We start from the raw sequence: 12,374 nt of genomic DNA on the forward strand, positions 1-12,374 counted from the left end.
ATTTTGGCAGCCTCCCTGTGTTTGTTTCTATGTATTAGGTAGAGCTGCTTTGAGTCCATGTCTTTGTCATGTGGGCTAATGTGTCCTTGATTGCTGTCGTCAGGTCAATGGGAGGAATTTACCCAGGCTAGTCAGTTGCAAGGACTGGCTGTGACCAATGACCACCAACTGCCACTGTCTGTGGAGGATCATCTGTGCAGGGGCAGGGTGATGGTGCTCCAATGTGGTCTGTAGTTATCCAATGGGTGTGCTGGCCCTGGGGTTTCCAGAGTGGTGCAGGCCAAGGTCAGCCCCCACCTGTGTTTTGTTTGGGGCCACCCTACCTGAGCTATAAAGCAATCTGAGATGGCTGCTACTTGTGCTGGGTTTGGAGATTCCCAGGTAAAGCTAGGCTGTGAATCTAGGCTGACTATTGCTAGTGCAAGGCCTCGGGTTCATTGAAGCCAGCTGTTGCTTGTTTGAGAGGATTTAGGAAGTTGTGCGGCATGAGCCAAGACCAACAATTCATATGGAAAAGCAGCTTGTGTGGGCTCATAAGTTGCATGGGGCGGGTGTTAGCCAGGTTTATGGAATCTCATAAGGTACCAACTTGCTGGCTCTGTGGCTCTGTGGCTCTGTGGGAGGCAAGTTTAGAAAGGGACAATGGCCTCTGCTTGCCTTGATGCCATATACTTCAGTTTCTCCCTGTATACCACTGGTGCCTTTCAAGCTGCTACCCCAGTGCTGGAGCTCAGAGGGAGTAAGTCTGAGTAGGTGAGCCTGTGTGTGGGTTCTTTAAGTGAACTTCTTGGGGCTCCAGAGTTTCTTCCATGACCAAATCCCCACTGGTTTTTGTAGCCAGAAGTTGTGGGGGCTTATCTTTCTGGTATTGGAACCCTGGGCTGGGGGGGCTTGGTGTGGGGCTGGGAATCCATGCTCCTGCAATATCCCTCCTGAATTTTCATCCACCACACTCAGGTGTGGGACCAGCTCATTCCGCATCTGCACCCCTCCTACCAGTCTGGATGGATGTGGTTTCTTTAATTCCGTAGTTGTCAGACTTCCTTTCAACTTGACTCCTGATGGTTCTGAGCAATGGTTGTTCTATATTTTAGTTGTAATTTTGTTTTGGTTGTGTGAAGAAGTGAGTCATGTCTGCCTACACTGCCATGTTGACTGGAAGTTAGATGATTTCTAACATTAGCTGGATCAGAAGAATTCTGGTCATTTTCTTTTTCTTCCTTTCTTTGAACTAAACTAAGAGGGTGGTGAGGAGAAACTTATGGTGGCTTTTTAAAAAAGCAAATGAAATTCTTGAGAGAATAATGTTTGAAGTTTGAAAATATTCCTTACATATTGCCAGCATTCTTTCATGAAAAATCAAAGGCTTTGGTGCATTTCACACTACACGTAATGTTTTTTTTTTTTTTAATCCAGAGAAATGGTGGCATATAATCAGATCCAGACCTATGAGGGTTCAGAGTAAATACAATTACAACCCTAGTGCCACATATGCATAATGGACCCATTTTTCAGAAATGAAAACTTAATTCCTCCTTTTCATATATCTATCAAGGGCCATGTGGCATTACATGTTGCATAAAAGGTGTATCTCCAGAAAAGGTGAGATAATTAGAGTATAAAGGTTGGCTAGTATCAGCTTACATTTAGCCATTAAGTCAGAATTAGATTCAGAAATGCAGAGAAACTCTCATTTATATAAAGACCATAAAACATGGTTATAAACATTAAACATGATGGCTTCTAAGCATACTCTCTAGATTTAAATCCTAGTCCTGTTATTTACCTGCCATGTAAACCTGGACAGGTTACTTACTTGCTCCATGCCTAAAGTTCAACACCTTTGAAATCTACCTCACAGGGGTATTTTGAGGTTTAAATGAATTAATATGTTTAAAAATTCGTAGAACAGTTTGTGGTACCACTATATAGCTGCAAGTTGTTAGTAGTAGTAGGAATGTTAGTATGGTTTGTGCTAGTATCATTATGAATATTCACCATCCCTTATGTGATACTTACAGGCAGAATGTATATCTGGGGGAAATTCCGGAGAAATTGCCATTCTCTCTGCAGGTAATCCAGAGACCCGATAAAGACAATGTCCTTCAGCTCCTGCCGGGTGTAGTTGCTAGCTCTCAAGGGCATTACAAAATTCCGAAGCCCCATCAAGGTTGAGTGGGCATCTCCAAAGACACATGCTACAACGTGGTTCCGAAACTCATGTTTTGACTTGTCAGTTCGTTTCTAAGTATAAGCATGCCAGAATCTGGTCATTTTTAGAAGCAAGATAAGAGTCCCTCAAAGAGGGCTCCTTCCTCTCACTCCAGCTCTTTAGGCCCACCCACAGGTCTGCTTTCTTAAGGATAGCAGGACTCTGCAAACTGCTCATATAAAGTGGGACTTATTCAGAGTGGGGCAATTATACTTTTGATCTTTTTGTGGAGTTTCTTCTTATTTCACTTTTTAAAAGTTTTCTATTAGCCTGGAGTACATCAATTAAAATTTAAATCAGCATCATTCCTCAGTTCAGTGTGAAATCATGGAACCAAATGGGGGAAATATCTCATTTTCATTATGTGTTTAGCCTTGTATGTGCTATAGTGAGATTCAATGACGAACAAAAACATTCCAAATTCCATTGCTAAATTTATGTCTTCTAGGAGCCCCCCAGATTGCATCAAGTTGCACAACATGTTACAGTTTTCAGTGGATTTTCATACATATGAAAATACATATTAGTTTGAACCCTATAAAATTACATTTTTATGGGTCAAAATGGTTGAATATTGGTAATTTCACATGGTTCAAACTAATATTTATATTTAATAACTATTTTTCTTAGTTCAGAATAAGGCATAATTGCTAATATGGTGAGTTTCAGCTACCCTAGTAGTCTTCCAGTTGGTAAGACATCTCTGACAATTTTGTGCTTCTGATCAAATGATTGATCACGCTTTTACAAAAATTGAGCTGATTCAATAGACTTTCTCTAGAGTTGAAAAAAATCATCCATCATGGAAAGTGCACAAAAGAAATTAAAAATTCCATTTGATCCCAAATATTTGAATATGTCTCATACTATTATCAACATTGTCAACTCCCTTATAGCTCTAATTTGAAACAAAGTAATATACATGATAAAGATTTAGATTAGGTTTTCTCCACATTCATAGAGACTTTTTAAAATGATAAGTGTAACTTTTTTAAAAAAAAGTAATAGTATTCCTGAAGGAAATTTATTGCAAGTCTTTGTATGATTTCTTTGTATGATAAATCAGTTTCCTCTCCTGGAGCCGAGATGGAACTGAGCAAGCCCTGAACCTGGCTTTGTATTCTGGTTTTGCTACTAGCTGTATGAGTATGAACAAAGTAGTTAATTTCTCTGACTTCAAGTTTAAGTGGTTTAAAAAATAAACAGAAGTTAATTCTGTTGTGGAAACTAAATAATCTATTTAGTACAGTGTTCAACTCAACTATTAATCAAATCTGAATCTTATAGAATTTCTAGATTTTCAAAGGAGAACTCTTGGAAGATGGTAGACAACAAGTTAAATATATTTAAAAGCATGCCATGTATTTGCGTGTTTTATGTTCCTGAGCACATGAAGACTCAGAATGTTTCAAATAGGGACACCATTCTCCCTCACGCCAGTCCTTAGCTGGGTTAAACAACAAGCTTCTGTGAAAAGGGGCTGATGAAATCTAACAGGATAAATAGTAACATCTGACATCTCAACAATTCGAGTCTGTCGAATTAACATACACTGGGAAATACTTTCCAAAGGGAATGGCCCTGTGAGGGGAAATAAAGCTACTTGCCTGGAGAGCCTTCCGAGAGAGTGATATGAATCTTAACGAAATCTATTAAATAATAATCTCTAGCTTACCCAATTATTTTTAACTTGAATGATGAAACCTCTAACAGTATTTAATGCAATCTGCCTAAAGTCCAACAGTTGCTCTTCTGAGTAAAACTAAACAATTAGGAAGAAGATACATGGCAGAGTGCATTAGTGAACACAGCTAGAAAGGCAATTTTTCCAAGAAACTGTGGCACAAAACTATCTCCCAATTGAGAAAGATGGTGGCTTTGTGGGGAAGGGAAGGTTGCACTATTTGTTCAAAGCAACTTGAAGCCACCACTTCCACTTGACCCTTCTGTAAACTAAACCTATTTCAAATGCAATTCAGACATTTCTCCTCTAGGGTCACAAGTTCCAAAACCCTTACAACTTCTGAAACTAGAAGCCTTTCTACACTTATCAAAAGACTCAGCTGGTGTTCTGACCTGTATTGCACATCAAATGTCATAAAGAAGATCTGTCATAGAAACCTGTCTGCGTACTTAATAAATATTGTCTAATAAAACATCCTCTATTTCCATGGTCTCTTGGATACCTCCATCTACAACCAGCTTCCCAACATTTCTAAAGATTTCCCTCCCACTAAAAACATGTTTGACTGCCTGCTCATAGATGTTTATTTTGCTGAATTTAGAATAAGAATGGCTAAACTGGTGAGTTTTAGCAACCCTAATAGCCTAGTTGATATGACAGCTCTGACAATTTTGTGCTTCTTGTCAAATGATTGACCACGCTTTTACAAAAATTGAAATATATTCTGTCAGGACACTGGCACAAGGGTTTTGTGTGTGTGTGTGTATAACAGAAAAAAGTGAACTAAGCTACTTTTGGAAAGCAAGAAAAATACATAATTGTTAATTAGTCATAGATGAAAAATTACATAGAGTTCATATAACATGCAAGCAATAATTTTTATTAGTTAAATTGACTAACTACTGCTTGCAAGGCAAACCACTGAGATCATACTTGAGTTTCTCACTCTGGGAAATGAGACGAGATGGGGATGCAGAAAGCAGGCCTTAGAGCCAGGATTAGGGTGCAAGGCTTTTAACATCTTAGTTGCTGGCATTTCACTGAGCCGAGTTTGTTACCTTGAGAGTACAGAAACAGGGACAGGGTCCTCACATCTATAAGGACCCACCCAGGCTGTAGCGGGCAAGCATCTAGGAGATACATTCTTGACTAATGTGTTAAGTATAAATATAGCCAGCTTTAGGAAAAGCTGCAATAGAAAATTCAAACTTTAAAACCAATAGATTAAGAAAATGTTTGTTATCGATACTTTAACAAAAAAGAAAGACGGCAGAGTTCTAGTAAATAGTATGTTTCCCTGGTGTGTTTAAAGTAATTAGATCTACTAGCAAAACAGTAAAGTTTCAGGAGAACATTACTCTGAATAACTGACTCAGCTAAACTATTAAAGGGGGGAAGAAGTAGTTGAAACATCTGATCTAATTGTTTTAAATCCCAGCATTTTATCCACATAGTCTTTGTCAAATGCCACATCTCCTACCTTGCAAACCATTCATCTGGCTGGTGATATGTGTGTTTTTCCTTCAAAATTCATAGTTTACAAAGAGAAATGGAAGGTACTTATGACTAAGAGAAGCTTAATTTTATCTGAGATTTGGTGCAAGATCACCTACCAGTATCACCTTTTCCAAATGGGTTGCTTTGCACCAGTGAAACATGCCACTGCTATCGAGATATTCAGGGTCTCCACAGAGAGATGTCCTAAATGAGAAGAATGGGAAGAGTTAGCCTGAGAACATTTGAGGCTCTGGTGTAACAAAGCCAAGATGTGAAATTCATCAGAGCCTTCAGCTCAAAGTGAAGAATAAATCAAGGCGAATGCCCTCAGGTCCCTGAGACTCCAGATCAAAGATTTGTGTCTGAAGAACACCAGGAGCTGAATGTCCAGACTATATCATAGCTGAAGATATACTAAATTTGGGCAAAAGCCACACAAAGGTTGTGTGTATGTGTGGGTGTGCACAGGCATGTGCATGTGTTTAACAAACACACCAGTTCTTTCACCTTTGATTATATATACTTTGAAGGTAGTTATTTCTCCTCCTAATTTTGCTACTATCATGATGATATTATTGCTTGGGGGAAATCATGAGATGTGCTTTGTGTGCCTGAATATGAGATTTTAAAGGCTGTGAGATCAAGTCATGGGTAGCGTCTCTCCTTAACCTGTTTTCCTCTCCTCTCCTTTTGGTGTCTTTCCTAGGGCTCTCTGTTGAAACATCCTCACTGATTAAATGAATTTTGCATTATTTAAAGCTTCCATAACTGACCTGCACTCGACTAGACTTTGCTTTAATCTTGACCTAGATCTTGGCAAGCCCTCCATGTGATCACACCACACTGCAGTTAGGCACAGTGTTTATCATATAATATATTTAGTCACAAAAAAGGGTTCAGACAATCTTTTGAAAAACCTCACATATATCCTAAGGAATGCAAATGTGCTTGTTAGGGAATAAAGGGAGCTCTTTTAAAATCACAGAAAGTTTAGGGTTCAAAAGGACCTATTGTCCTCTTCTGTCATTAAGGCAAGGGAAGAGGAAGCAACTGGAGAATCAAGCCTGGGCTTTAAGTCCCTTGGCCCAAAATGGCACATGTCATTGCCAGTCAGAATAGTCACATGGCTCCTGCTAACTCTAAGGGGGATGAGGGACATGGAAGCAGCTGAAATATTTGGTGAGCCCTTCTGTCTCAGCCAGAGACTTTAAAGGATAACACTTATTTTATGGATAAAAGTCAGAGAGCTAACAAATTTTAAAGCTGGCAATGAATATAATGCTGAGGCCAACATTACTGGGGCTCACAATATCCAATTCTTTCCTTCCTTAACACATAGGCAGTTGGGTGGAGCTATATGACTTGATTGGCCAATGAAACATGAGGAGTGATGACCAACACTGTGAAAACTGCCCTGCTATAGAAATGACCAGCCTGAGGACAAGAGTGACTCTGTGGAGAAGAGCGCTCTGGCCTCCTTGACCTTGACCAGTGTTGGACATGGACCACAAACAAAAAATACACAGTTGTTGTGCTAAGCCCCTGAGACTTCATGATTGGTACTGCAGCACAAGTCTGTCCTATCTTAACACAAATATCTTCTCTAAAAAACACATTCCATGGAACACTGGTACTTGGAGAAGCTCTAAGGAACTGTTTTCTGTAGTTCAATAAATTTTTAGAAAAGTATCACCTCTTTGAGACCCTACACTTTAGCATATGCAGGTTCTGAAAAGCCGTACAAAAACAAAATAGTATGAAGTTTGTATAATTCAGGGTCTCACTAATTTATTTCACCACAAAAACTTTCACATTAACTTATGCACTTACTTATTGTATTTACTTATTTATTTAGGTACTTATTTACTTATTTTAAAATATATTACTATCTCTTGACACTCCTTTTGGGACACACTATACTGTCTCACACTGTAGACTCCGGTCTAGTAATCAATAGCTTATGACAGCATTCTCCTGTGAGATTTCACTATACATCCTGGAAACGATACAACTATTGCTTTTTGTGCTGAAGGGTTAGGGGTTTTTCCTGTGAATTAATATAGCTTGTTATTCAACACCTGGCCCAAAGTCTCAGACTCCAGTGTCATGAAAAGTAGGTTTCTTCTCTTTTAACCAGGTTAGTTTTTCAACTTGCTATCTTAAGTCATATTTTTTCAGACAGAAGAACTTACTTAAACTGAGATTGAAATGTCAGACCTACAGTAATGAGATAAAGAGAAGACCCAGACAGAGAACCTGGGGCGGGAAGACAGGGTACTGGCAAGGGTTTAGAACAGAAGAGAGACTAATTGCTAATGAGATCAGGCGAGGCCTATGTGCAATCCTTATTTTCCTCTCCTTTTAAGACCTGCTTATAGATGACATGGATCCTAATCATTTACTTAGCCAAAAGTTGGTGTAATGTAAGCCTCAAGGTCAGTTTGACCAAATGGGTTACCTTGTTCATTTAAATTAACATGCCTTTTGGTGGTTTAAATATCCCTGAGCCATGAGCCCCAACCCAGAATCCTAAGGTGGGTTTCTTAATGATACTGAGCAGGATCATGGTGACGGCTTTATGCCAAGCTTGTTAAAGGTGACACACCTAGGGGCCAAGTCTGATTTTGATTCCTATCAGAATTTGAAGAACTGACTGTGTTATTCATTCATAGAACCTTCTTTTCTCTCCATGTGTGGTTTCCTAGACACCTTCATATGTTGCTATAATTTCCCAAGTTGCCTTCTGGGAAGTGGTTTTCCGCACACCGTCCTCAGCACTCAAGTCTACAGCGACTGCCATTGCTTTTCTTCTGGTCACTTTCTTCAGATTTTCCCCACTTATCCTCCTCCCCCCACCCCCCACCCCACCCGTAATGAATGAAGAGTCTTTAATCTGAAAATTAAATGCCCTTTTGGCAAATGGAAGATAATCTTCTCCCAAGCACATTTTAACTTGACTCAGAATAGCAAATCATTCACTATACACTTCTTTTCTATCATAATAAAAGTATGATCTATGTACACAAGCTGTCACAGACAGCTTTCTTCATTCTTCACTCATTTCTTTTTTCATTCTGATGTTATGGAAAACAGATATGCCTTAGAGGAAACACCTGTTGGAGACCTTTGTAAAAGAAAAGGCTGGAGGAGACCCACTTCATCATAAAGGCATCCATCTGGTGTCCTTGCCAAAGCAAAACCTGATGCAATTTAGTTCACCATCCCTTAACTAAAGCTCCCTTCTGCCATATGTCTTACAAATGACATGATCCTTGCAGAAATATACCTTCCTAAAGAGACTAATAAATCATCTCTGAGAATGTGCAGCATTAGCAGTCTTAGAACTTGGAAACAGGGATTATAACACAAAGGCTGATACTATCAGAGGAAGAGCTACCCACAAGGTACCATCCGGGTCATTCAGGACAAAAGGAAAAAGCCATATCCTGACCACAGGTAGAAGCATCTTGGAGAGGGTGCCTTCCATGTAAGAAAGGCTGGCAAGAAACATGGTGCGAATTATCCAAGAGGGCCCTTAGCAGGATGTGTTTGGGATGAAGGCTAGTTGGTTTACTGGTCACAAGATAGGCTTCTTAGTGTAGAAGCAATGAGTGGTACTTTCACCTGGGATCATCTAAGGCACTGAACCTTGAAATACCCTCAGGGACACGTCTCCGACATTCACCTCTGAAAGCTGATAGGTCAAGTGTGCTGGGCGAGACAGCTTTCACAGCCAGCACGCCTGTGGAAGTGCAGAGCAGCATGTGCATAAAGCCCCTCACTGTCTTGCTGACGACTGCCTTTCTTCAGGCTGATTTCCTATGCATGAAACCAAGGTCTTGCGAGTGCATACATGAACATGTCCCAGCTGAGGAAGGCAGGCTCTCTCCTCTGTGCTTCGTGGAAATATTCAGAAGAAAACCTTTACTCTGCTGTGTCCATAGCAACTTATCCTGTATGAATTCTGCCACTTAAAGTGAAAAATAAATGAAGGAGAATGTGCCTTTGGTTTCTAACAGTGGCACCTGATGAGAGAAAATAAACCATGCAGAAAAGCCTCTATTAAGAAGGTGAGGTAGGTTTCAGTGCTGGGTCATTATTTCTTCCAATTAACAGATTTGACTTAGATTATTCTTGAAAATGATCTACCAATGGAAGAGATCCTCCACTGTTCGCAATACCTACTAGAAAGATCAAAGGGCACCTATAGTTTTTATTTTTCTTTTGCAGGCCTCATTTTTTGATGTGTTAGCAAATCCTGGCTTGTGACCATTCATTCTATCTGAAACCTCCTTAGAACTCCATAGGCAGCTTATAAATTCTTAGGAGAGCATTCTCTGGCCTGGATGCAGAACTATATATTTTTTGCTCAAGAGTTGTGTTGAAAAAAATAACAAGTTTCATAAAGTCTTAGCATAAGAAGAATGACAAGTCTGAGGGTGGGGGGAAAAGGAGGAATGTGCCCATGTGTCCAGGAGTTTCATACCCTTCAGATTTAATCTTGGGGAAAAAGACATTGTAACATTTCCTGAAGGCAGTGCTCTAGTTCCCACCAAAAATGGAAGAAAAGTCCCTAGTCCTACGAAGCCTTGGGGGCTACTTGGGATTTTGTATCTTGCAGGCTACAACTGCCTTCTCTCCAATGACTCTGAATGTAGTGACAAGTCTATTTAGTCCATACTTAACTGGAAAATACTCATTGTCAGTTCTGACCACCACCTTTTGTGAATTGAGAAAGAAGAAATCATTAGAGAAAGTTTTGTAATTAGTGCTTCCCACCCTATTCTGACCATTTTCCCTCTTTTCCTCCTCTCTAAATCTTATTCACATACACTTACATCCCTACATGCCTCCTCACATGCTATAGTCCAATTTCAGAATATGAGCCTTTATAGGCACATTTCAACTTTATTTTTCTGGGTTTCACCTGGTTGCCATTTACTCATTACAAGGCATTATTTTTTACCTTGGAGGGAAGCTTAAGGTTTAAAAACAAGGATAGTTTTTTTTGTAGCCTATTCCCCTAGGAACCTGTATGTCAGCAAGTGGAAAAGGGCTCCTGGGAGCCCTGAGGAACTTTCAGGACCAACCAACCCTAGAGAATCTCAGGAAGGCAGAGAGCACAACCCGCCTTCCCTGTTGGCAAGGCCTCTGTGGTCCCTTTCTTTCCCATTAGCAAGTGAAGGTGTGTACCGGGCTCTGTGCTTTCCCTCCAGCTTGAGCAGCTGTCTTTGCTGAGACCCCTTTCCTGGGTAGAATGAGAGAAAACCTGCCATGAAATCCCATGGGATGTGACATACATTGACAGCAAAGTGGTTCTCTATAAAGCACCACACTCCCTTGGTAGCCAAATGGGAAAACCGTAGGAAAGGAGGGGAATGAGACACCCACGTGCAGATGCTAGGGTGACTATGCTGGTTTGCTCCGGCCAGGGGGCTTTCAGTACTAAACTGGTCATTTCGCTGCAAGAAAGGGGATACTTTTCCCTGCAAATATGAAAAGCTCCTAGGGAGGGAGGAAGAAAGGAGAAAGAAGAATAAAACTTGAAACTCTACACTCAGAAAACTTTTTATGGTGTGCTCAGAAACCCGTCCACATCTCTATGTATACAGATGAGTTTGGCTGATGTTCAGTGGAAGAAAAAACAGTTGGGTGGCCAGAACCCTGCACGTTTTAAGACAAGCAGGTCCCGGTGAATTATGTCTTCTCCCTCCCTCTTCTGGTTCCTGTCTCCTGATTCTTCGCATGTGCAAAGTCTTTTGGAAGCCATGATGGAATTATAAACTTCAATAGTAAAGACGGTTGGCCTGATTTTTTAAAAATCTGTAAAAGATATTTTAAGATGTCAAAATTCAAGATATCATTGCATTCAGTTTAATATTATTTCAGTCTCCATAGAATGTAAACTGTGTTCTAAGGTAAACCAAATCAGCTGTGAATAGTGTTCTGTTTGCCTTTAAACGCTGCTTTACAGATGGAGTCTATCAAATCCATGGCCTCTGTTTTCAATGTTTACAATTTAAAATCTTTGCAAAGAATTTTTTCCACCCTCTGACTTAAAAGTTAGACCTGGGTCGGAGTGGCCCCAGGCCAGGTGAAGTCAAGAATAAGATGGTGTTTCTAACAGATAAGCCTACATCCGAGCTCACATTTAGGCATCTCTGCTAAGTTTTGCTTTACTTCCGATTGGTATAAACTGACAGCTTTTTTGCAGAGTATATTCTGTGAAAACATGCATGTAGGCATTTCAGAACTTAAATTGTTACCAGACGTAAGATCGAGAAAGATAAAAAACAACTTCCCTCCGCCTCACCCATTCCCCAGATGGACCTTCGCTGAAACCCCTTTATATTTTATGGATATTGCATTTGGGATTTCCTACAATGTGAAGACAAATGAAGCATGACCTCGAGCAGCAGGCACCTTTAACAAAGGCTGGGGCTTGTGCCCAGGGCAGAAGAGCTTAGGGCTTAGGGCAACCCTCACATTTAATTGGGGACGATTTCCTCAGCCACTCTTTACAGCGTGAGGTTGTATTTTTAGATGCTCTTTTCCATACCATCCAACACCTTCTAAATGTCAAATGACATAGTAAACACAGAGTTTGACCTAAATGAAAAATATTTTCCTTCCATAGACAGTTTGGGACACAGTTTTCTCTGTTTGATGGACTAGGAACTGAACAATTAAATGTTCAAAGTGGGGAAGGATTGAGGGAGGGAGAAGGGGCTGGGGGGCAGGAGAAAGGGGTGGGGGGAAGGCAGAGACAAATGTATTTGAACAAAATAAATTTTAAAAAGCCCAACATATGAAAGAACTAAAGCTAGAGATGGAGGTTATCTTTAATTGGTAGGATTATAAGTGATTATGTGTTTTTCAATTTTCTAAATTATCTACAATTAACAATTTAGTTTTTTGTTTCAGGAAATTATTCAATTTATTTAATATATAGATAGAGAAATGTCTCAAATGAGTAGGCTG

At 40.0% G+C, this 12,374-nt stretch overlaps 1 protein-coding gene across 1 annotated transcript in view; it reads right to left on the minus strand.

Moving 5' to 3' along the window:
• KCNU1 (potassium calcium-activated channel subfamily U member 1) overlaps positions 1-12,374 on the minus strand; it is a 118,798-nt gene that overhangs the window by 23,166 nt on the left and 83,258 nt on the right. Inside the window, 2 exon segments of the mRNA XM_054565772.1 lie at positions 2,020-2,244; positions 5,510-5,597. Of these exon segments, the coding sequence (XP_054421747.1) occupies positions 2,020-2,244; positions 5,510-5,597 (313 nt within the window).

This window comes from Pteronotus mesoamericanus, unplaced genomic scaffold (assembly GCF_021234165.1).
Source record: "Pteronotus mesoamericanus isolate MK-2021 breed Mesoamerican mustached bat unplaced genomic scaffold, CSHL_Meso_final contig_169, whole genome shotgun sequence".
Taxonomy (NCBI): Eukaryota; Metazoa; Chordata; class Mammalia; order Chiroptera; family Mormoopidae; genus Pteronotus; species Pteronotus mesoamericanus.